Source organism: Nasonia vitripennis, assembly GCF_009193385.2.
Source record: "Nasonia vitripennis strain AsymCx chromosome 1 unlocalized genomic scaffold, Nvit_psr_1.1 chr1_random0009, whole genome shotgun sequence".
NCBI classification, from domain to species: Eukaryota; Metazoa; Arthropoda; class Insecta; order Hymenoptera; family Pteromalidae; genus Nasonia; species Nasonia vitripennis.
The window spans coordinates 1734749-1761774 of NW_022279596.1; the positions used below are offsets into that span (position 1 = coordinate 1734749).

The 27026-nt window shown below is 35.8% G+C and overlaps 2 protein-coding genes across 17 annotated transcripts in view; both read right to left on the reverse strand.

Moving 5' to 3' along the window:
* LOC100116395 (high affinity cGMP-specific 3',5'-cyclic phosphodiesterase 9A) overlaps positions 1–27026 on the reverse strand; it is an 815596-nt gene that overhangs the window by 141753 nt on the left and 646817 nt on the right. For 15 of the 16 annotated variants that reach the window (XR_004228117.2, XM_032601371.1, XM_031933029.2 and 12 more), the window contains one exon: positions 5831–6691. The exons of the other annotated variant lie outside the window; for it this stretch is intronic. Coding sequence is in view for 14 of the 15 variants with exons in the window: in XM_032601371.1 (XP_032457262.1) it covers positions 5831–6691 (861 nt within the window). In the remaining variant the exon portion in view is untranslated. The remainder of the gene's footprint in view (positions 1–5830; positions 6692–27026) is intronic. 16 annotated transcript variants of the gene reach the window in all.
* Positions 19830–26058, reverse strand: LOC116417993. Its single transcript, XM_031933183.2, has 2 exons — positions 23052–26058; positions 19830–20916 (listed from the first exon to the last, which is right to left on the reverse strand). The coding sequence occupies exons 1-2, from the start codon at positions 23428–23430 to the stop codon at positions 20591–20593; spliced, it is 705 nt and encodes a 234-aa protein (XP_031789043.1). The 5' UTR covers positions 23431–26058; the 3' UTR covers positions 19830–20590.

The window sequence follows — 27026 nt, forward strand, 5'->3', positions numbered from 1 at the left end:
TAAAAGGAAAAACTGGAATGGGATTGAAATTTAATAAGTTAGTGACTGTAGCTAAAAAATCAACGACTGCAAGTAAACATTCTCGCAAGTTTATTCAATCAGCCTTGAAGGGTGCACGTCAAGCTGTTAAAAGTGTAGGTGGAAAGAAAAAAGTTATCATTCCACGTGTTCTGCCGCTTCCATCAAAAATTGGTGGAGTTCTTCCTTTTCTCAATCCATTGTTCGCAAGACTAAGTGCCACCGGTGCTCTAGCAGTAGGTGCTGCTAAAATAGCTAAAGCAGTTAATGATGCTAAAGCTGCGCAGAAAAATCATGAAGAAAGTAAGAGGCATAATAAGACCATGGAAGCTATTGCTTTAGGCAAAGGTCTTCATCTTAAGCCCTATAAAACTGGAATGGGATTATTTATGAAACCTCATATCGGCAGTGGTCATCAAGTCAGTAGAAAAAAAAAACTTCGATTTAACTTTGCCAAATCATGCACTGACTGACTATGATCTAAAAAATATGCTCGTATGATGAAAATCTCAGATTTCCGAGGTGACTTCATGAGAAATAATCTACCTCCCGGCGGTCCATGGCATAACGAGTCAGCAGTGGTAAACTTCGACGACTTTCAAAATAGAGGCACTCACTGGGTTTGCTATCGCAAACATGGTCCTGAAGTGATTTATTTTGATAGTTTTGGCGATCTTAAACCTCCTAAAGATCTCATGTTGTATTTTAACGTGAAAGAAGTGAAATACAACTATAAAAGATATCAAAATTTTGACTCATTTATATGAGGCCATCTTTGTCTTTTTTTCTTAGCTGGGAGACTCTAAAAGAGGTGCTCACTGACGAATGGAATCATTATCTTCCGATCAGTCATGGAAGATAGCTTCACTCTGAGTCTCTCAGGAAATTCATCTGTCTTAGAAGCGCAATATTTTCCTTCGATTGAACTACCGAAGCATACAAATTTTGTCTTGGATTTAGTTGAACTTTTATCATTTTACTCTATTCCCAATGTTGACTAGTCAAATAATAAACTGCATTTAAACGGAGATATTATTATTAATATTCCTACTGGCAGTTATGAGATTGATGCTATTAATCAATTTTTACAAACAACTTTGAAATCCAAAGGAATCGAATTCTCTTTGAAAGCTAACAACAATACTCATAGAAGTGAAATTCTCTGCAGTCATCCGATAGATCTCACACCTCACGATTCCATAGGCAGTCTCCTTGGCTTTGCTCCTCGCACTCTCGAAGAGAACATTCAACACAGCTCTGATTTACCAGTGAAAATATTGAGAATCAATGCACTCAGAGTTGAGTGCAATATTACTGGAGATGCTTATATCAATAATAAGAAAGTTCATACAATCCATGAGTTCTTTCCCAGAGTGCCTCCGGGATATAAAATCATAGAAGTTCCGTCACACGTCATATATCTACCGGTCAGTGTCAAGTGCATAGATCATCTACAAATTCAAATTGTCGATCAGGATGGAAATTTGGTGAATTTTCGAGGAGAGGAAATTACTATTAGACTTCACATCAAATCTGTATAATGGGCATCGTTTACAATTCTGGATCATATATAAATCAGTCATCATGGCAACCAGTCATCAGTCGACCGAAGAAACTCAAACCGTTAACACGCAAGAGCATTCAGTTTCTGAAAAGTCTAGGACTAAAAGTTCGTGGAAAAAATTCACGTGTATAATTCTTTGCTGCTTCCAGAAAAATGGACGAAATTCTAAGCATTCGATCAGGTGTCGAGACCTTTGTTCCGCCATCCCTCTCGTCACACAATTCATTCGTATCTGAGACGCCTTCGCTACGAACGAACAGGCGGTAGCGCATTCAGGAGAGCAGAGGCAAGGACTACAAAAGGTAGGTATCGACACAATATTCAGTATAAGCTAGCTACATACTCTCTCTCTCCCTCCCTCTCTCTCTCTCTCTCTCTCTCTCTCTCTCTACGAAACGTATACTACAGTAGAGATACTAACGTCCTATTTGCATACTAAGATTTAACGAAACAGAATATTCCGAACCCACATTCGTTCTCTCTTAAGTTTATGAATGCAATTATCGCTTTGTTAAGCCGTCGCGACGTAGAGTCACGTCCCAATTATTATATGAAAAATTACATATATGTCGAATATCAAAAAGGAATAACTCGACCCTAATAGAAATAATTAGAATATAGAGAGATCGGTAATAAATTAACATAAGCAACAAACAATAACATTTCTAATAAAGCAGTTTCCCGTACAGGCGTTTCGCGTTCCGATCGCGGAAGTGTCTAAATACCGAGACATTCAACTCTCTTTTGAGGTTTGAATTGATTTCCGTAATAATACTATACTAATAAATATAATAACCATTAAATGATTCGTCTGTTGACAGTCATCATACGACTTAGGACGTAACAATAAGAAAAATTAGGACAAAACTTGATGATTTAGTTTATTATTATTATTGTAATATGAGTCGGGCTTATTTAGACCACTGGACGCATGGGTAATCCCTTGGTGTCCCTTAAGATTAGTCACTATTTGAAGTGCCAATCACCTTCCAGAATGAGAAAATTCCGGGGGCGTGCTTGGCTTGAACCCTTTCTATTTCTAAGAGAGGGGCTGTCAACGCTGTCAACTCTGCTTGTAGTACGGTGGCGTGACGAGCGGCAAGATTGTTCCTCTGTCGGTCTGTCGTTGGTACACCCCTGCTCCTGCAGCCTCCTTCCTTTTAAATCCATCTGCATACCACATCTATCATCCCATTCTCCCCTGAATGAGTTGCTTACTCTGTATTTCTTGTCAAACAGGAAGGCTTAGTTCATGGCGTCCGGGTTCATCCGCAGAGTCCCCTTTTCGTCCAATTCTTTCGGGAGCTGTGGTAGCTCCTGCATATTGCCTTCCCACGACTTTAAGTGTCGTGCTGCTCTTGCTCGCTTCTAAATTGCGATTTCCCAACATATGGTTAATCCATGCTACTATTGTAGAGAGGATCACGAGCCTGTTCATGGCCCTTTTGATTACCTCTCGCGATATGTGGTTGAATGCCCCTTCGATATTTAATAGTGCGCCTATGGTATATCCTTCGGCCTCCAGCTGTTTATTGATCGTAGATACTGCCCTAAAGAGTGCTGTCTCCGTAGATCTACCGCTCTGTAAGCGTGTTGCTCTTTGTAGCCCCTTGTCACCCAAAACCTTCTCTCGAATGTATCTATTGACCATTCGTTCAATGGTCTTAAGTACAAAGGAGGTTAGGCTGATTGGCCGGAAGTCTTTCGCGGATGTGTATCCATATCTCCCTGGTTTTGAAATGAATACCACCTTGGTTTCCTGCCACCCCGTGGGGACCAAGCCAAGCGTGATGCTTGTTCTCGCCATTCGTATCAGTGGGCCAATGATAACGTCCTCCGCTTTTTAGAGCAGGGCCGGAAAAATACTATCAGGGCCCGGTGACTTAAATGGCTCGAAAGATCTTATAGCCCACATCACTCTCTCAGGCGTGACGATCCGTCCGGCCAGCAGTTGATTTTCGCTCAACTCGGCGTACGTCGGTCTACAGCCCTGACCAAATCCCCCGCCTAACAGATCGCCCGTCCACACCTTCACGAAGCAGGACAGCCCCAGGATTTCTCGCCAGGATCTTATTCATCTTGGCTGTCTCTTTGCTCTTTGGGATGTTTTCGCAGAAGTTTATTCAGCTGCTACTCTTGTCTTCTCTCACGCTTTTCTGGTATATATCTCTCTGTGTTCTATAGTGAATCCAGAGCGATCGTGTACCGTGTTTTCTGGCTCTTTCCAGGGCCCTTTGTGCTTTCACCTTTAGTTGCTCCAGCCTTTGATTCCACCATTTGACTTCACCTTTGGATCTCACCTGTTTGGGTTTGCGATTTCCCTCATACGCTTGGGTGATGCCCCTAGCGAATTTGTCAGCTGCTTCTTCCAGGGATTTGCTATCACGGATGTCGAGTGGTATATCGCGCATAGCTTCTTCCACGTCCTTCTTATATCCTTCTCGGTTCGTTTCCCTGGAGTTCCTTACTCATTTGGGTTGTTCCTCGCCAGGGTTGCTGACCAAGTATGTGATCAGAGAGTGGTCCGATAACGATGGTTCGTCACTTACTCGCCACTCACTGATCAGATGCGCTATCTTGGTGGACGACAGAGTTAGGTCTATCACCTCCTCCCTGATTACGTTACTGAACGTAGGCGTGTCACCTATATTGATTATCTCCAGGTCTGTCACCGCGAGGTAGTCAAGCAGTTTGACATTCCTGGCATTCGTTTCCGTATTTCCTCAGGGATGGTCAGCGCCAGAAGCTGTCTGTCTCGCGCGCTGGCCTCCCATTTCTCCCCGACATCTCTACCGGGCCAGGAAACCTAGAGACGACCTTGATCCTTTGTTGAAGTAGCTCTGCCTTCTCCCCCATTCTGAGCCTAGCGCCCCAGGGTAAGTCCAGAGTGGTAAGCTTGTTGGCCAACCACTCCTTCGCCTCTAGATTGCTGGCTACGAGGATTAACGCTCCCTCCTTACAGAAGGAGGCGTCAAATTTCGGCCATGTTTTCGGCGGCTGGAGGTCCAACTCCTTCCTGACCGCACCCCGGAACTCTTGGAACAGCTTCAGGGTAATCGGACTATCGCGGTAGTCCTCCAGCACTAACACGATGGAGAGCGGGTTCGCTCTTTGGGCGTCCGTGAGAACGCCCCCTTCAGCTTGCGCCCTTGCCTCCCTAGACCCGCCGTTGGGGTTTGCTCGTCCCTTGTCGCCTCTTCTGGCCCGTAACCAGAGTGTCAGAGGTCGTGGGCTCAGTGGATAAAGCAGCCACGCGAGCGTGCTTGTGGGCCTTCTTCCTCCTTAAAGCGCCGCAGTCTTTCTTTCTCTGCTTTTTAGCAGGTTCCAGGGCAGGTAGGGTCACAACCCCTTTGACCGCAATGTCCGAAGGTGCGTCCAGTACCCCTCCCTGGGTCTGCGGAGGTGGTATCAACGGCTTCTGGGGCAGCATGCCCTTTGCAGGGTCACCGACCACCTGAGAACCTGTTGGTTCCTCTTTCTCCTTACTACTACTACTATTAGTGTTTCGTACAGAATTCATTTTAATCCTACGAGTAGCTAGGCAAATAAACGGTCCCCCGTCGGAGAGCCCCGCATGCAACGGTAAGGCTAGATACTTGGAGATTTCGCCCGGTTTCTCCGAGGCATCGTTTGTGACCGGCTAGTACCCCAGCGGTCAACTAGTTTCTTTAGCATGATGGCTCACACCTTGGTATTAGGGGTTAAATAAAGTACCAGTTGCGCCTCCTTCCGAATGTAATAGGGGGCTGCCCTTTAGCCTCCGGTCAGTCTACAGGTCGCCCTCGAGGTCCGACCCCGGTCAGGGGAGTCGCCTGACAGCAGTGCCCTTTTTTACGGGGATCCTGCCGGGGAGGCTACTCTTGAGCCCGCATTAGCCCAATTTCGCCACCACGCCAGGACACACCTCAGTTATGCGTCGGGGAGAAGGTTGGCCAATTGGTCTCGGTACCCCTCACCACACCCCACCGACCCGAGTTCGGGGCGTCGCGCTCTCGACACTGGAGTCGAGACGACCGCGACGACTCGCCGAACGAGCCCCCACTTTAGGCCCTAAAAAGCAGGCACTCGACAAGGCCACCCCGCTAACTAATTTTACATTTAAAACAAATTTATTTTATTTGAAAATTTGTTTTGGATGGATCGCGCGATTCGTCTCGCGATTAATCGTGCGACAAATCACGCAACTAATCGCTCTTTTTAGTGGAGATTATAGCTAAGACTTAAGACAAATAAAAAATAGATACGTACGGCGTCTTTGACAATCTCTGTTGGAGTACAAGTTTTGGTCATAAGTTCATTACTATCCATACTCGCTGTTCGTTTACTAATACGATTATTTCGTCGGTGCTGAGCAGTATCCACCACAAGAATACCGTTTCCTTCCATTTTTCTGTTATCTTCAGTGAATACAAGTTCCACATAATGTTGGTCATCTCGCTTAAATTCCTCAAGGATTCGTGATTCCACATCATTTGAGCGTGTACTTATAGGTGAATTTATATCGCTACAAAGATTTTCTGCTCGACTTCGTCGCCTTTCTCGCTCATGTTCACGCATTGCTTTAGTAAAATCATGATTGTAATACTCAAGACTAGATTTTTCGCGACTACCTTTGCGACTGTTAGGATAGGACTTGCGGCCAGGGGTTGAAGTGCTGCAATTTTCCTCCGTAGATATCTTAAATTTTAGGGTTTTCTCACTAATTTCAACCTCAGTAGCAGTTTCAGGATCACTACTTTCATGATCTGCTGACTGTTCAAATATCGTATTATCGATAGCACCTGCATCATCATCCTCAATCGAGCGTGACCGTGAGTGCAGTGTAGTCGTAGAGCGCTTTGATCGCATGCTATGTGAAGATACTGACTTTACAATAGAACCTATCTCAGACTCAATTCCCGATGAGCTCATAAAGCTGATATTTGATTGATGCTGATGTAAATTTTGTTGAAGATGATGCTGTCCACTATTATGAGGATCATTCAAATCACTAGGTATACGATCATCTAAGTCAATCATACTTTTACGCTGATGACGCTCGTCCTTAGCAGCTTCATTTAACCGCTTATAGTAGTCCAAGGCATAGCGTACTGGTTCTATAATCAGCTCCTGCAACTCATATTATTATTTATGAATCTTTGTGAAATATAGACGAATTTTGTTTTACGACATGTTAATCAAATAAGCATTCTATAAAACGCATTATATATATACTATAGGGTGGTGGTTACCCCCTTGCTCGCTTCGCTTGCCAATCCTTAATTTTAAATTAAATAGTAATTTATGAGTTAAAAATATTTCTAATGCAGTTCTAATTTTAATAGTATCCGTTATTTGAAAATCTTTCATGTTTAAAATTATTTGTAGAAAAAATGTGTTTTTCTCTATCTGATGATATTCCTCGGTGGCGATCAAATTATTGATTTGGCTGTATCGGTCTTCCCGACACTGCGCGACACTTCTTGTCTGACCGTTGCCCGAGACGCACGTATCGGTGTCACAGTCTGACGAGCTTTCTTGTGCATCGCGAATTTGAGGTTCGAAATCATGAGTGTTGAGGGAGAGCGCATTCGCGTGTGTAAGACGAGGACTCGAGAAAAAGTGAGGGTGTGTGGGAGTGTGAAGAAGAGCGAAGGCGAGGAAGAAGAAGACGACCATCCCGTATCCAATCCAGGCCAAGGCGACGAGGACCGTGAGGAGTTCGACCCATCGACGAATCGGCCTCGAAGCCGACAGCCATGTATAAGCTGAAGCCGAGCAATAAAGAGTTTGCAATAGAATCGAACGTATTGTGATTTCCCTCTCATTACACAACGCCGTAACCCGAACAGCGGAATCCCCGCGGATCTCACTCCGAGATCCCCCTTAAATAAATAATAGTGTCGAGGCTTCGGGACGGGGCTGCGTCACAAGTTCTCACCCCTAGATTGGCCACGTCACAATTTATCTGATAAAAAAATAAGAAAATGCGATATCATTATTTGGGATGAAGCAACCATGACCCCCAAAAATGCTTTGGAAATCGTTGACAATACTTTATGGGACATTTGTAACTTAATAGCATATCTTTTACTGGAAAATTAATTATTCTAGATGAAGACTTTCGAAAACCACTCCCTGTAATCAAGTATGGTACTAAAGTCGAAATTATTATTAAAACAATTAAAGCCTATTTCATATGGGAGAAATTCAAGGTGCCAAAATTAAAGATAAATATGAGATCGGAAAATATTAATTTTCCATCTTCGCTTTGAAATACTAGGGGAAAGCAGGCGAGCTCCGCGCGCCCGTAATTTGTTATATTTGAATTCTATATCATTATTAGATTTTATATGGATTTCAATATTATAATTTTATATTATTTAACATATTTATTATCAATCGATTAGAAAATTATTACCGATAACCAATTGAAATTAATAAACATGAAATTAAATTTTATGAACTAATAATTTATCAATAATTATATAATATATCTAACATCAATAATGTATGGATAGTATTTCTATAGATAGTGGAGTAAGTAGATAGTGGGGTGTCTGGCAGCATGCCCAATGTGTGAAAATATTTTATTTTTTTTAATTTTCTATCTTTTTCTTCTCCTCTCTCTCTCTCTCTCTCTCTCTCTCTCTCTCTCTCTCTCTCACTATTATCAGAGATATGATCGGCGTTTTGAAGATATTTATATTTTTTTTACTATCTACATCTACATTATATTAAAATTTTATATTTTGGTCAATTTTGTAGAAACCCTCCAAAACTCGTAAAAAGAAAAAAATTAGATCTATTTTACGGTAGAAATGTTCTTTGAACTGAAATCATTCAAGTTACCGAAAAAAAATATCAAATGTATCAAATTTCGATTAGTTTCTAGCAGTGAAAGAACTTAAAAAATGTCCGTCCGTTCGTCCGAATTTTTTTGACATTTATTCCACAAAATTTTATGAATAAAAAAACTGTTTAATGGTATAGACAGGTACATACGATAAAAATATATATTCCTACTAAAAAACATTTTCAAGATTTGGTCCAGGTAAATTGGAAGCTGTTAAAATAATTAAAAAAAAATTATATTTCGTCTGTTTTGTAAAAACCCTCTAAAACTCGTAAAAACAAATTAAATCTATTTTACGGTAGAAATGTTCTTTGAACGTAAATCATTTAGGTTGCAGAAAAAAAGTCAAATGTATCAAATTTCAATTAGTTTTTAGCAATAAAAGTACTTGGAAAATGTCCGTCTATCCGTCCGTCCGAATTTTTTTTACATTTATTCCACAAATCTTGATGTATTTTATGAATAAAAAAATTTAATGGTATAGAAAGGTACATATGAAAAAATGTACATTCCTACAAAAAACATTTTCAAGATATGGTCCAGGTAGATTAGAAGGTGTTAAAACAATTAAAAAAAAATTATATTTCGTCTATTTTGTAAAAACCCTTTAAAACTCGTAAAAACAAACAAATTAAATCTATTTTACGGTAGAAATGTTCTTTTAACGTAAATCATTTAGGTTACAGAAAAAAAGTCAAATGTATCAAATTTCAATTAGTTTTTAGCAATAAAAGTACTTGGAAAATGTCCGTCTATCCGTCCGTCCGGATTTTTTTTACATTTATTCCACAAAACGATGTATTTTATGAATGAAAAAACTGTTTAATGGTATAGACAGGTACATATGATAAAAATATATATTCCTACTAAAAAACATTTTCAAGATTTGGTCCAGGTAGATTGGAAGCTGTTAAAACAATTAAAAAAAATAGACGCTATTAATTAATTTTTTTTTATATTTTATATATATATACATGAATAAATAAAGATTATTTTAAAATTGGTCCAGATGAAAGGGATGCTGCGATTAAATATTTGTGCAGATATAATTTTTTCCAAAGTTATTTGTTTGTGAATATGAAATGACGATTTATGTATTCATGCATATCACAAAATGTTATCTGCAGATTCGATTTACATAAAAGGGATGCTACAAATAATTACTCGTGCAGATATTAACGTTTTTTTTAAGTTTTGTGTTCGTGACATATAATTTTAGAGATTGATGGTTGCATCTCTTCTTCTACGCCCCCTGATAGGAGATAAGATAGGAAAGGATGAACAGACAGGGTACAGAGAATAAATATAATACTGAGTGCCGATTGTGACTAGATAATATTAAACTATGTACAAGATGACTAGGTCTTATCGCACTGGCAGCCAGGCCGTGACTGATTCACGAAAGTGACTGAGCTTCTAAGCTTCCCTCGCGCTCGCCACGTCCTGGTGCTTCGCTTGGCGGCGCGTCGGGCCACGTGTCGTGGTAGGAGGGGACCGCCACATAATGACAAATGCTGTAAGTATTCATTCATATCACAAGATAAAATTCGCAGTTTTGGTCGAGATCAAAGGGATGCTGCAAATAGTTATTTGTGCAGGTATAACCTTTTTTTAATTCTATATGTTTGTGAATATGAAATGACGCACATGCATATGACAAGATGAAATCTGCAATTTCGGTCGAGATAAATGGAGACGATAAATGGATATTCGAGGGCAGTGTCTCGGTGTACAGGGTGGCTGATGACGAGGTCTCGGTGGTGCACTTCGTGGTTTTTTGTGACTAGGTGTAAAAATAATTGAAGGGCGGTGTCTAGATGTAGAATGTGACCAATGACAAGGTCAAGGTGGTGCGCTCTGTGGTATTTGTATCTAGGTAAATGAATCATGCGGCAACGGCGTCTAGGTGTACAGGGTGGCCGATGACAAAGTCTTGGTGGTGCGCTCCGAGGTTTTTTATTTCTGGTACATACATCATACGTGGACGGTGTCTTGGTGTACAGGGTGGCCGATGACGAGGTCTAGGTAGTTCGCACTTAGTTTTGGTGTCTAGGTGTAGAAATCATTCGAGGGTTGTGTATCATAACAATCGGTGATTTCATGCTAGTAATAAAAATGTTACAATAAAACCATGGTCAAAAGTTGCTAAGGATGCTTATATTTTATTTTTAGGAGAAATATGAAATACCTAAAAAAATTTTCTAAAAAGGACTAAAATCTCAAAAAATTAACTTTTAAAAAAGTAAAAGGTTATGCGAGTTTAATATATTCCGCAACGAAATAACAGATAAAAAAGAACTGAGATCAATCAACCAAAGTCCAGTTTATTATATATAATCACTAGGCAGGGGAACCCTCCTGCTCGCTTCGCTTGCCAATCTCCAATTTTAAAATAGGGAGTTATTTATAAGTTAAAAATATTTCTACTGCAGTTCTAATTTTAATTGTATTCGATATTCGAAAATCTGATATGTTTAAACTTGCAGTGGTTACCTATAACATAATGCATAGCAAACGTTTTAATAACATATAACAACAAATTTATGGTGGCTTTGTATTCACGTCGCGTCAAAAATTTGGTTACGTTTGAGTTAAATTCGAAGTTTTACTCGCGATTTTTTAATACTATATACACAAATAGTATAAATTATTGTGCGGGATACTAAATCCAGACTGCAATCATTTGAAAGAGAGAAGGAGATTTGACACAGTTGGTATTTATATTAATAAGCCATTTTTCTCACGGTCAGTTGCATTTTGCCCTTTCTAGATGTGAACATGAAAATCAATTGTTTATTCAAAATGAAACCGATGATACTCAACCAAAATGAGATAAATTTGATACTTTTATTTATTTATTTATTTATTATTACCAGAAGAAATTTACAAGGTATGTATTTCATACCTGGAAACCTGCAGAGGTAAATAAAATTACCTGTTCGCAGTATGGTTACAAAGGAAAAGAAAAATATAAACAAAACTTAAAATTAAAACTTAAAACTAAGATATATACATTTGGCATTAGCTTCTAATAACAAATTTGTGTATTGCATACAGAAACAATTTTTTTCTTTTATTATTTTTCTAACAGTTGTATCGTATCCAGTCTTTTATGATTTTCTTTTGAGGGTATTTATTTATATTTAATACTTTTAGTCGATTAGGAAGCTTATTATATACATTAATTGCTTTCATATAGCTGTTCTTATTGTTGATTCTCTTATTTGTTTTTGGTATAATAATACTTCTATTCCTAGTAACACTATCTGATGCTAAGAATTTTTCTTTGAGATCATAGTAGTGTAGTTTAAGAGCTTCGAATCAAACAGTTGTCCTATATTTAATGGATTGTCTTGTAACAAAAAGTTATTTTTATTGATGATTTTTAAAATTTTGTTTTGTAATTTTTGAACTTGGTCTCGGCTATTCCTATATGCACCGCCCCAAGCAATGATGCCATAAGTTATAATACTATGAAAAAATGCGTAGTAAATCATTCTGAGAGTCTCTATGGGCATTGATTTAGAGATTTTATAAAAAATATAGACTAGGTATTTAGTTTTTCCAACTATATATTGCATGTGGTTATCCCACTTTAGATTACTATCAAAGACAACTCCTAAATATTTAAAGTTCTCCACCCTAGTTATACTTTTATCAAGAATTTTAACATTTATCTGAGCTGGTACGCTTCCAATATTACTTCCAAAAGTCATGCACACTGTTTTTCCTACATTTAAGGACAACTTGTTTACTGCCAGCCACTCGGCAATTACACTTAAGAAATTGTTCATGTTTACTTGAGCTTCTATCCAGTCTTTACCTGTAGCTATAATAGCAGTATCATCTGCATAAGAAATTATGGACTCGGGGGGAATCTCCTTTAAGACATCATGAATATACAGAATAAATAGTAGCGGTCCTAATATCGTTCCTTGCGGGACTCCTGTATTAACTAAAGTTCTATCACTTTCATTACCGTCTATTTTGACTACTTGATATCTATCATTTAGATAGCTGGAAAGGAGATCCAACGCTTGACCCCTGATTCCAATACGATATAATTTGGCCAGTAGTATACTGTGGTCAACAGTATCAAAAGCCTTTGCCAGTTCAAGAAAGGTTATTATCGTAGGCTTACTCTTATCGATATTATTATATAATACATTAGTTAGGTAGTTCAGAGCATCCTTCGTACCAATCCCTCTCATAAAACCAAATTGTTGCTTAGAAATTATATTACTCTTTTCTACAAAATCATTTATTCTATTATACATAATTCGCTCAAGAATTTTTGCAACATTAGATATAAAAGAGATAGGTTGATAATTCGTGATCTTATGTTTTTCGCCTGATTTATAAATCGGCACTACTTCAGCACTCTTTAGAGCCTCAGGCCATACCGCTTTTTCAATACACTTATTGAAAATATGGGTCAGAGGACCTGCTATATGATTACATAGCAATTTTAAAGTCTTGGCATTTATCTTATCAAATCCCCCATTTTTCAGTTTTAGCGTATTGATTATACTTATTATTTCAGCCATACTGGTTGGCTTTAAGAAAATCGACATAGGATTCATGTCAGCCTAAGTTCTGCGTTGACAGGTTTCACGATATTTGCACTTAATTTTCTCCCAATTTCGCAGAAGAAAGTATTCACGTTTAGAGCTATTTCGACTTTGTCTGTAATTTTCCTATCATTAACCTTTATATAATTTATGGCATCATTAGATTTTTTAACTTTACCGATTTTTGTATTTATTATTTCCTATAGTTTTTTTGGGTTATTGTAATTATTCTGCACTAGATTCAATTCATATTTCATTTTGGCATCGGTAATTACCTTATCCAAGATTTTAGAGTAGGTTTTATACTGTATTTTAAGCTGTTTATTCTGCACATCTAGTTGCCACAAATTATACAAAAATTCTTTGGTTTCACATGATCTTATTATTGCGTCGGTAATCCAGTTTTTTCTACCATTTTGTCTATGAGCCTTTTTTGTTGTTTTTGACAATTCTACGCATTGCTTGATTTCATTTAACAATTTTTCTATAGCCAAGTTTGGAACAGGTATCGAACTAATTTCATCCCAGTTTCTTGAATTAGCGTTATTTATTATTTTTTTGTAGTTTAAGAAAACATACGGTTCTTTAGTTACTGTCTTTAGCTTATTTAGAGCTATGATAATCGGGTAATGATCCGTTAGATCATGCTTAAGCTTGTATGTGGCTGTGTTAATGTTGTGAGATTTAATGAAAATGTTGTCGATACATGATCCTTTAGCTCTACCGATAGCTGGCTTTGTAATACCAACAAAACCCTGAATAAATCCCTTATCAAGGAAGTTACATAGAAAATCTTGGCTATAATGATCTCAGTCTAGCAGGTCAATATTAAAATCACCTATGACTAAGTGATTCTTTACATTTTTTTTTATAAATTAAGTACTTATTAAGATCTAGTATAAATTCTGTTTTCGGTATCCCATGTGACCTATACATGGCTGATATTTCAAGACCGCTTTTATCATTTAAGGTTATTCTAGTATTTATTATTTTAATTCTCCCTGCTTCAATGACTTTGGTATTTTGGACTAGATTGCTATTGATAAAAATAAAGACTCCATCATTCCTGTTTATCCTACTTTCGTTATAATAAGTTTTATATTCATAATCTGAACCATTCAGTTGATAGAAATTATAATTAACTTGCTCAAAAGCTTCTGAACATATCACAATCGCTGGTTTGATAGCTAAACTTTCTATTAAAATTTTCAGCTTATCAAAATTTGCATTCATACTACGAATGTTTACATGCATGATAAAGTCCTTCTTATTGTTTATAGCTTTGTTAAAGTTTTCAATATTACCGCATGTCCGTTCTTTTTGCATGGATTCATTTTGAAACCTATCCAAATAATCAAAAATATCAATTTTTACCTATTTCTTGATCTTGTTTTTATCACTCTTGTTGGCTGGTGACAATGCAGAGAATTGCGGTTTTAGATGGTTCAGTGGAATTTGTGGATCACGTCTTGTGATTGGTCTTCTGTTGTGTTCAGTTTCTGGCTTTGTTTTGTTGCGTGGAGTGTCATTTTCCTGTTGTTCACTATCTACGACATTATTAGCCTCTGTGGATACTTTCCGCCTGTTTGCCAATTCTATGCTGTGATAGATCGATTCAGTTTCAGGTAGAGTAGGTTTTATCGGGTAATCAATAGAGTCAATATATCTGTCAATTTTCTTTTTCAAGATGCTGCACAAGTTAGAGTCATAAGTATGATGTTTTGTGTCTAACTTTGACTTGTATTTTGTGTTATTATAATGACAGTTAATGCACTTAGCATAATCTTTATCACAATTACACGTATTATGCTTCCCGGAACATTTCAAACACAGAAACTCATTTTGGCATTTCCTGGCACTGTGTCCAAATCTACCGCACTTGAAACATGGGCAAACGTTAACCAAATCATAGGCTTTGCATTGCTGATATCCAACAAAAACTTTGTTATTATTTTCTCTTATATGCTTGTAGATGTCACCTGGGACTTCCATTATGACCGTACTCAAGCTATTATAATTATTCTTATACATGTGTAGGACTTGTCCTCCCTTTTCAAAATAACTGAAGTTCCTTTCGTTTATGTCCTTTTCAATATCCTTGATGTCCATATTTGCGTGATTATCTATACCTACTATCTTAATTTTCGGGTTGTTGAGTTCATTTTTCATGACATCACATTTGTCCTCTAGTTTTTCCTTTAGTACTGTCTCTGTCAATACCGCACTATTTTCATTAAGACAGCTTATAATGACTTCTTCATTTTTATTTACGTAGATGTTCTTTGTTTGGATGTTTTTTTCAGCTGTTAGACATTCAATAACTGACTTCATAACATCTATATTACTGTTGTTGTTTTTTCTTACGGATATTTTTTTATGGATTGGTCTAGAGTACTTCATGGCATCTGAGTATATAAGGACATTGTTGTTTGTTTTACTTCTGGTGTTTTGTAATTTTTCTTTTAGGAGGTCATTTTTCTCAGTTAATTCACTAACTAATCTCCTTAACAGCATGATTTCCGTTTTCAGCAGTTCAAGATCACTTTCATCTATGGAATCAGTTTCTTGCAAGTCTTGAGTCTTGTTACTAGTTTCTGCCAGAAGGTCATTCCTCACATCTTCTGATTTTTTTAGTTTAATCTGTGCAATTAAAAGTGATGCCGACTCACTCAGGACATCCTCATCAATTTTTGAGGTTATGTTCCGATCACTGTGTTCAGAGCATACTATAAGGTTATTACCAATGAATTTAAAGTTTTCATTCTTGTTCTTAAGGCAGCTAAGGTGATATGCCTCATCACAGATCACGCACACTGCTGTTGTTGCAGGTTTTTGTTTGCAACATGCAAAATTACTGCGACACTTGTCAGGAGGCTTGTTTCGGCCCGGCGCCATTTTGGCATGTGAGGACGTATGTGTTTTTCAGCTTGTAATGCTTATCAAAATTTTCGAGAGAAAAGAAATAAACCTTCCTTCCTTTTTCAATTTTCAAAACTCCCGCTCTAGCAGATTCTTGAGACACGCACCAAAATTACCATGGCCGATCAGTCATAGGTAACAACGTTTTTCCAGAGTCGATGGTGTTGCACTCTGGTGGCGAAAATTGGTACTAGACGCGCAGCGACGGTGACAACTGATCTCGCGCTCTTTAGAGAGAGATAGAGCTATATGTTTCTAACCTCAAAACATTTCTGAAGAAGACCTCGGTTCGGTGGAATTTGGAGCTGATGATCACAGAAACGTGATTTTCCTTTTTTCCTTTTTAGCGATGTTGAACACTGATGTTATGTCCTCCTGATGTAACAGCCATAAGTATCTTCGCCGTCAGCAGTCGTTCAGTGGTTGAGATGAGGTTATGTTATCGCCAGCTTGCGAAAAAAAATCCTCCAGGCTCGTAAAACACACGAAAAACCGTGGTTTTTTTTAGTGCTAGCGTGCGAGCCGGTTAGAGGATCCTTCTCGCGACGAATAATCACTCAATCGAGTGAGAAAACACATTAAAAAGATGTTAAACAGGCAGAGCGACTTGTTGATAATGTTAGACATACCATAGACAATATGAATACTAAAAAACATTTATTTTAAATTTATTTAGGCGTACCCCGACCTATAGAGGTCTACACGGCCGTAAAAACATTTTACTCTAATAATAAGTCTAATAAACATTGAAGAAAAACACATAATAAATGTCAAAATATAAATGTAAAGAGACTTATATAAATTTATATAAGTTACGTAGTAAGTATCTTGGGAATTCTTCTTAATTGATCTAAGTATAAGATATAAGTAAGCCCTTTATTGAAAAAAAATGTTGTTGCTTCATAATAAACTTGACTTTAGTTGATTGATTTCAGTTCTTTTTTATCTGTTATTTTGTTACGGAATATATCAAACTCGCCTAACCTTTTACTTTTTTGGCTATGTATAATTGACCATGTGTGAAAACGTCCCCACGCAAATCAATTGCTATATTTGAAAATTATTTATAGAGAAAATATGTTTTCCTCTATCTGATGATATCCCTCGGTGGTGATCAAAATATTGATTTGGCTATGTCGGTCTTCCCGAGGCAGGTGGTCTGGTGAAAAGGAGAACAAAATTATAACATTTTATCTTCTTTTCTTAACGTTTCGGCGAGCAATGCCGCCCTCATCAGGAAACTGACGTGAAAAGTTGTATTTATTAAAAAATACGTCATATATATATATATATATATACATGCCACGGCAACGATCTTCGACGGACCTGGTGCTCAGGGACAACGGTATAAATACGTCTGTTTTGTGGAAAATTGTAACATTCTGAGTTAAAAATCGTTACTCGGGGTTTTTGGGATCGCTGAATACGAATATCGTGACAGAAACGACCTCCGATGTACCTGGTGCTCAGGGTAAACGGTGTAGACGTCTTCTCCTAGAGTTTTGTGAAAAAATGTGACATTATGCGTCTAAACTTGTTACTCGGGACTTTTTGGGTAGCTGCACATGAATATAGCAAAGGCAACGACCTCCATGATGCCTGTAGCCCATGGTTAACAGTATGACGTCGTCTCCGAGAGTTTTACGGGAATTCGTAACATACTGAGCCTAACTCGTTACTCGGGGATTTTTACGGTACCTAAACACAAATATAGCAACGGCAACGGTCTCCGAGCGACCTGTTGCCCAGGGTGGACATTATCAACGTAGTCTCCTAGAATTTTGTGGAAAATTGTGACATTATAAGTTGAAACTTGTTACTCAGAGGTTATTGGGGTCGCTGAATCCGAATATCGTGACAGCAATGACCTTCGCAATACGTGGTGCTCAGGGTAGACGGTATGAACGTCTTCTCCTAGAGTTTTGTGAAAAATTATGACATGCTGAGTTAAAAATCGTTACTCGGGGTGTTTGGGATCGCTTATGAACACGAATATCTCAACAGCAACGACCTCCGAGGTTCCTGGTGCTCAGTGTGGATGGTATAAACGTCGTTTGCAAGAGTTTTCTGATAGATTGTGACATTATGGTTCGAAAATCGTTACTCGGGGGTTTTTACGGTACCTAAACACAAATATAGCAACGGCAACGGCCTCCGAGCTACCTGTTGCCCAGGGTGGACATTATCAACTTAGTCTCCTAGAATTTTGTGAAAAATTGTGACATTATAAGTTGAAACTTGTTACTCAGAGGTTATTGGGGTCGCTGAATCCGAATATCGCGACAGCAATGACCTTCGCAGTACCTGGTGCTCAGTGTGGATGGTATAAAATGTCTTTTGTAAGAGTTTTCTGGAAGATTGTGATATTATGGGTCTAAGCTTGTTACTCGGGACTTTTTGGGTAGCTAAACATGAATATAGCCACGGCAACGATCTTCGACGGACCTGGTGCACACGGTCGACGGTATAAATACGTCTTCCCCTAGAGTTTTGTGGAAAATTGTCACATGCTCAGTTAAAAATCGTTACTCGGGGTTTTTTGTCGATTTATATCGATTTTTATCGTATTTTATCACGTTTTATCAAGTTCTAATGCAAAAAGTGGAATTAAGATTCACTATTCAAGTCGATAAGTGATCTAATAGACTTCTATCAATTTTTTCCAACAGGGTAACTCATTACTCGGGGGTTTTTACGGTACCTAAACACAAATATAGCAACAGCAATGGCCTCCGAGCTACCTGTTGCCCAGGGTGGACATTATCAACGTAGTCTCTTAGAGTTTTGTGGCAAATTGTGACGTTATGATTCGAAAATCGTTACTCGGGGGTTTTTGGGATCGCTGAGCACGACTATCGCGACAGGAACGAACTTCGAGGTTCCTCTGGTCCTCAGGATGGACGGTATGAACGTCTTTTTCAAGAGTTTTGTAGAAAATTGTGACATTATGAATCTAAACTCGTTCCTCGGGAGTTTTTGAGGTTGCTGAACACGACTTACGCGATGGCAACCGTCTCAGAGGTACATTTGCCGTTAATGGATACTTTGAATAACCCGCGCGTCGGCCATGCCACTTCCCATGTATTTCTTATGGGAGGTGTTATGGCCGCTAGTTCGAATATTCAAAGTATCCATTAACGGCCAGTGTACCTGTTGCATTGGGTGGACAGTATGAACGTCGTCTCTGAGAGTTTTACGGGAAATCTTAACATAGGTAAAAAAATAACAAAATTGTGGTAGAAACTTCAAAATTCTTTATTAGCTTTCAATTTATAAACTTTCATAATAATTCAAATGTAATTTTCAAGTCAACTATTTTATATATAAGATTCTTTACAACAACGTAACTGGCTACTATTACATTTTTCAAGTAGTTTGTTTTATATTTTTCTATAGAAAGTATAAATAAACTAAATATATATACTGTTATATAGATTTTTTCCTTGAAAAAAAAAATGTTCAACTTTGCTGAGATCAAAATCTATAATAACAAAAAAATTATTTTAACGTTCTACTTTAAATTGTTAGTGAAGTTAAGATCAGATTATAAAAATATATAGCTGGTTATCCAGTTGGATTTTTTATATAGATAATCCATATGGATTATCCACCTGGATATCCAGCAATGTATTTTCAATTGGGTAACCTCAAAAATGTCAACATAATACTCAATTATGTTCTATCATGTACTTTGAATACGATTCAAAATTAATTTGAATAATAATGAAAAACAAAAGAGATTTATCTATATAGATGATCTATGATCATGATATGTTATGATCTACATTTTATGCAGGCCATTTTTTAACTTGTCTTAATATTATTTTCATTTAAGTTAAAATAACTCAAAATACTTTTTTTTTTATTAGAACACATTTTTTTTTATACAAGATACTAAACAATATCTTATCCTAATGCTACGAATAAACTAGTCACTTTGGTTATAATATTTAGAAATATTGTTTTCAGACCTGAACTAATTTCTTTATAAATCAACTAACAAAACGATGTTTTATACTACGACTATTAAGTGTAATTAAACTTTTAAATATTTGAGGTGACAGACATACCTTAAATTGTTAGACAATGAAAAATTGAATTTTATTTTTACATTTATGTGAAAATATGATAAATTAGATTTAAAAAAAACTGACATGCCATTCAAGTGATACCATCCGGTTGATGCATCGGAAAATGGGTGTATTAAAGTATTTTAGAACTAATTTTTTCATATTGAACTTTATCGAGAAATATTTTACATGAGGTCTCACTTAGGATCTCACCTGAGAACTTATGCAAAATCTCATGTAAAATATTTTAATAAAATTTAAATTAATAAAATGACCTCTAAAGTATTTTGATATACCTATTTTCCGATATATCATCCGGATGGTAGCATCAATAAGGCATGTCAATTTACAAATAAGCAGATTTATTATGGTTTTTTAATCTATGGCTGATTTTTGGAGATCCTGAGATTTCATTGGAGTGCAGTGGAGATATAACAAATCGTGATATGAACTCTGACAAAATGTAAAAAATATAAACAATTTAAGGTATATATGTCCCCTTGAACACTTTGGATCTTTTATTACTACTTTTTTGTAGATTTTCACTTAATTGCCATTCTGACCCAATTTTGAATATTACTTATGGTAATATTCCTTTTCGAAGGTGACTTAGCTAAAAATTTTCCACATGTTTCATTGGATGGTACCTTTTCTGAAGATATATATTTTTCAAATCTTGAATATATATATAAGTAGGTACAACATTTCTACTTGGGACGCTATCGGATTTTCCTGGATTCTTTTTCTTCTCATTGTGGATCCACTGCCTTATCTGGAGTTTAGTTCTTCTTCTTATTTCAGCATTTGTGGAGGTTCGTAGGAATTCGTTAATTTTGTCTGCACTTGGTGCTTTAACATTTGAATTCGGAGCATCAGGGAATGCTTCTAAAACAGCTTCTGCTTGAGCTTTATTCCAGTTTAGCCTTGGGCGGCGACCAACTGTTAAGAAAACAAAGTTTATTTGATATAACAATAATATTTATAACCTCTTAAAAAATTGGAAAGCAAATAAATTTGACAAGTTTCATTTTGAGACAAGAAAAAAGATATGTAAGAAATTTTAGTGAGTAGTCCGGTCATTTAAACATATGTGTGTAGGGTTAGGTTACCAATTTAATTATACTTATACAATTTAAATAACTAATGATTAATTGTGCATGTATTAAATTGAAGTGGATTTTTATTAAATATAACTTTTATCATAATAATACGTACATTTGTTCTGGCTAAAAACTGCTGATCATTTCTACCAGGCCATTTTCTTACACTATTCTTTTGATAAGAAATTGTAATTTTGTATTTTAACATATAGATAAAATTTTTCTATGACTTGAATAAATTTTTTAATTTCTTGAAGAGAGATTATTTGAAACATTGATAGAATAAGACTTTCTGTACTCGTAAAGATTGTCAAATTTATGTGCTTTATTTTTGTATTTCTAAGAGCATAAAAAACATTTGTTATCAAAATAATGCATTGAGCATTAGGTAAAATGATTACGAGTCTGCATGGAATAATTGAATAACATTATGATGTACCATGCTTGATTAGGTTATTTCTCTGTACCATGAAAAAATAATTTTACAGATTTCAAATCCAGACTTTAAGTTTAAGTTTAGCAAACATATGTATAAATATATATGCTTCACTTTTTTAACAGCTTTTATATAATACAGGTTACTTTTTTAATTTTTCCATAATCTTAGTACATAAATAAATAGAATTTAAATTTTCAAGTTAAAATTGCATAGAAGATAGAAGTTAAAATATAATTTAAACTTTAAAATTAGCAATAGTTTAGATGTTAATTTAAGTTTTCTATATAATTTAAGTGTATAAATCAGAAATTTAGAAGATTTGATTGTGCATACTGAGATCAACAAATTTATTGTAATATCCTTTTTAATGTACAAAGGACTGTTGAAAAAGTCTGAATGAGCGTCTTTATGTTCATAATTTACGTGAATTGTATGTAGATTACCTGTATGGATAGTTGTAAAGAATAAACCTTGAATAGTATTTAAGATACATAAGGATAAGGTATATTTTCACAAATTACAATACATATCATTAAAATATTTATTATGTTTATAATTTATTGATGCATTTATTTATTTGTATTTCATTTATTAATTGTATGGTATATTTTTTTTCACACCATGCATTACGTGAGTACTTAAGCCCCAGCTAGTGAACGCTAAAATACACACTTTACGTGGGGTGTGGAAAAACTAGTATATGCACCACGGGATAAAAAAGAGCCACCCCATAGCACAAGTTTGGCGAGTTACAAGTGTTATGGAGTCTCCTTCTTTTTTACTCCCTAGGTGCCTAATGAACTAAAACATTCAAATATATATGTAGAATATTGATATGATTATAAATTTATTTATAGCATTTATATAATTTTTATTTTCTTAGTATCAATATATAGATAAGGATATACCCTTATTTGTGAGAACATTTCCATCAAAATATGTTCACAGTTTCAAGGCATTTTTCCATGGTACAGAGAGACGCATTTCCATGTTTGTTTAAATTGGGTAAAGTGAGTATTCTGATCCTCTCTTAGAGAGTAAATGTAAGTCTAGATAAGTTTTGTATGATCCAGTCGTCATTAAAGTCTAAGAGCGAAGAATGAACGCTGTAGTTTTTGTATTTATAGGTTATGATGAGAAATATAATTGAGCTAAGTAGACAAATTGACACAAAACAATAACATTTAAAAAAAAATTATTTTTGTGGATTGAAAAGTGTATAATGTAATTATATAGTTTAAAAGGGAAAAATCAAATTTCAATTTCTTAAATAGAAAGTGTTGAAATTCTTTAAAAATAGTAATAAATTTGTAGTTGTGAAGTAAACTTTTTTAATGAACGCGTAGTTGATTTTGTCTTTACAAAATATAAAAGCACGAATTTTATTCTCATATAAAAATAGATTATCAAATTTAGACAATTTGGCGTCAATGTTTCTACTTTAAGTTTCAAGGTTTGTAATTTAAGTGAAATAATTAAATGGTGAATTTTCTTAAAAATTTATATAAATATATACATATTTAAATTTTTTTTACCATTGTAGTTATTGTTTTGTGTATTCCCATCATTTTCTTTTTCATTTTCATCTTGGTTTTCAGTTACTGATCCCAACTGTTCTGGTTCTTTCAAACTAGTTTCGCTATCCTCTTCTTCTAATTGAAATCTAGGTGGAGTGGTTTTTGAACTTTGAGCCTTTTGCATCATCTCGGCAACAGCAAAGTCTCGTTGAAGAACTGACTGCCGATAATTTTGAATATGTATTCTTGGTGTATGTCCCATATATCCAGCCAGTTTTTCCACTTCTTGTTCATTTATACCTTTTTCCATGCATTTTGTGGCTACTTGTTTTCTAAATAACGTACCTCTTAACCTATTAGGCTCTTTTGCTCCACAAATAACAGAAAACTTGCTCATCAGAGTACAAGCTGAGACAAAGGTGTAATCAGCATTTACGTCATGAATGTTTGAGAAAATATAAGGATTATTTTTGTCGATTCCAGCTAGGCTTCTATGGTTGCGTAGACATTCCAAATACTTATGTACTTGTTGATCAAAAACAATCGGAACAGGCTTAGTACGCTTACCACGGACTTCAATTCTGCACTTATTTCCTTCAATTTGTAATGATCTATAATCTATTAAACTTATCTATTTCTCCAGTCAGTCTGCAATTTGACACATGCAAATGAGATACAATGCAGTTCCGAAGTCTTGTGTAATTGTCATCTGTATATTCCGTCCTCAAAAGATTATAAGCTTTCTTCATTTCCTCTAGTAAAAAGATTTTTAATATGTCAATATCATCATCTGAAGGTAGTGCTACTATTTTGTTTCGTTTATTCATAGCTTGTGTTTCAGCTATGGTATTGCCAATGCTGCTATGCCATAATCTTACTACCTTTTTCGTAAACGCTGTAACTTTTTTTCTTCCTTCTTCTTCTTTTAAGCCTAACATGACATCGTATATAGATGCTACACTTTTAATAAGGTTAAACATATCATTAGCCGTGGAAGGTGCAGTCAATGCTCTTGTATCAGGATTCATTTTTCCCATAATTCTTACATCTTCGATAAAATCATCATAGTAGTCCTCATTAAAAATATCTTTGAATTCATCTATATTTTCGTTTAAGATTGTCATCTCTTTTAACAGACGACCCATTCTTCTTAAATTCACTCGAATTCTGTTATGGTGATGTCTGAAAGTTTCTGTTTTTGAAGCTTCAGCGTTAAGCCACCAAAAAACTGTCTTATCATATCTAATTTCAGCAAGAATGTCACGCTCTCTCTGATTTTTGAAATTATTGTGATTGAATCTTCGGAAGCTATTTCATGGTATTCATCTAAAGTTGCTCTGGAATTTGCTTTAACCGTATGCTTGTCCTTAAAGGACACTCCTGTGCATTTCCGTACATGCTTGTTCAGTGATGAGTATGATAATACTTTTTTACACTTGAAGCAACAGCTGTAGTTTGCAACTGTATTGCGACGATCTACTTGTGGTCTCCTTGTCACTATATAGTTTGAAACATCTTCCACTTCTAAATTATTTATGTAAGTAGCGTTGACTCTCAATTTTTCCAAAATTCTCAATCTTTTTAATTCATTAGTACTTCTTTTTTGACCTTTTTTGACTTTAGTCTTGGGAATTTTATTTAATTTTATAACATCCTTCTCTTGTTCGTGAGCTTTTTCATAATGATCGGCTATCTTTGAAAAGTACATTTTTTTATGGGGATTTTTTGTTTCTTGACGTTCTTGGTAACAATAAAAACATACTGACTTTTTAACATCTTCCGTGCTGTTTTTTAATACTTCATTTTTTTTATTCTTTACAACTGCTCCCACAGAGTTCAAATTTACTGATAGATTTAGGCTATTATCGCCACCAGTTAAGTTTACATCATCATCTGCATTTTTTGATTTGTCAGATGTTTTTTTTAGCAATTTTCACTTTTTTCTTTGGCATCTCAATAGAATCTATATTATCAAAAGAAGAATTGGAGCCGTTAATTGAAGGCTGAGGTGATGATTTTTTATTCTTTGTTTTTTCATGTGATTTATCATCAATAGACAAATTTGGTTCATCGTCTGAAAATTGAGATACAGATTCGTCTCTTTTTCTTTTTGTACTAGTTGCAAAATTAGAATGTGTGGGATCAGTCTGTCTTTTATCATTAATAGGCATATCGTCACTAAGAGAACTTAGATCATCTGAAAGCGGACTGCTAGATACATCTGAGGGCTTGTATTCAGAACCAGAAGTGACTTCTTCTGACTCTGTCACAGATATATCTAAGAGGGTATCTGAAATGTCAAAATCAAATACAAAATTCGAACAAATTCATGATAGCTGAAAAAAAAAACATTTAAATGATATATTACCCAAGCATGCTTTATTATACTTTGACTTTGCTTGACGCTGCCCTGTGGCGCGTTTCATTTTTTAAGTTAGTCATAAACTTAACCAAAAAGTTTTACATTGCAATTATGCACAAAAACTGTATCTCATACAGTATAAATAAATGAATATGATTTAGTATATAAACCAATGTTAACTAATATGATTGAACGAGTGACTATTAATCAAATAATTTTTTTTTGTGCAAGTATGCAGTAAGCCAGTAACATGATGAAACAAAGAAAGGCACTTGAGCACAGCCGTGAAATACGAAGAAACAAGCACTTCTCTGTCGCTCCGTGTGTGTGTATGTGTGTGTGTGTATGTATGTGTGTGTATGCGTGTGTGTGTGTATGTGTGGTAGGGTCACACCTACTTCAGGGAAACAGCGGTAAGAGCGTAATTGGGAGTACCGGTACCAAGCAGCTATGTTCAGATCGAACGCGAGCTCGCGAGGGGCGCTTGAACGTCCAGTACCGAACAGACCCTTTTTTTATAGTTACTTTTTTGTTAGTCTTATTACTTCTATTCGCTGTGTACGCAAACGAAGGTGGCGCCATGAGAAATACATGTAAATGGGATGGGTCCACAAGTTCCACTAGCAGCCGCTACAAGAACGAAGAACCTTGGGAACCGTGCTATTTAATTACATGAATTTCACATGGCGCCACCTTCGTTTGTGTACACTGCGAATATCATTAACCATTCTAGACGTAACCAGACGTAACTTAAGGTATCCATATACACACATGTATAGTACAATAGTACGATAAATAAAAAAGTTTTACTTAGTCTGATAATTAATAAACAATGAAAAATAAGTATTTTTAAAAATGTCTGCAAAAAAAAGATCAAAGTATTTGAATTTTGATACATTATCATTAATCGACGATTTGGCAAAATTTCTAGTTGTTGACTCGTATTTAAATTTCGAAGTTATGAAAGTTGATGATTCGAACAAAAATTTCATTCGATCTGAAAGCAATTATTTATTTAAAATAATAAACGAATTTCTTGATCATAAAAACTATGAGAAAACTCTGAGTGCATTACAAAAATGTATTAAATTCTAAGAATTGCCAATTAATTTACAAAACGATTTTTTGTCAAACATTGAAAGACAAATATGCATGTATCTAAAGATAATAAATCCACAGAGCATTGTTGCTATGACAGAAACTTTGAGATACAAAACTAAAAACAAACAAGTTAAAATTTGTGCTAGAAGTAATTTGAAGAAAAATGAAAATGTAGAAGATTTACATGGCTTTTGTGCAACATTAAGTGTTGATGAGATAAGGCTAGAATCTCAGAAGAAAGATTTTTCTGTAATACGTAGTTCAAGATCAAAATCTACTTTCCTGATGTTAGGTGCAGTAGCTTTTATAAATCACGATTGTGATGCTAATTGTTATTACAGAACAAATGATAAAGGTGAAGTATTTGTTGCGACCAAAAGAAATTTACGACCAGGAGAAGAAATAACTTGCTTCTATGACAAAGATTACTTTGGTATTGAAAATTTGCATTGTCTGTGCTTATCTTGTGAAAGTGAATGTACTACAAATGTTATTGATAAAAAAAATATTATAATTAAGGATTTAAGAAA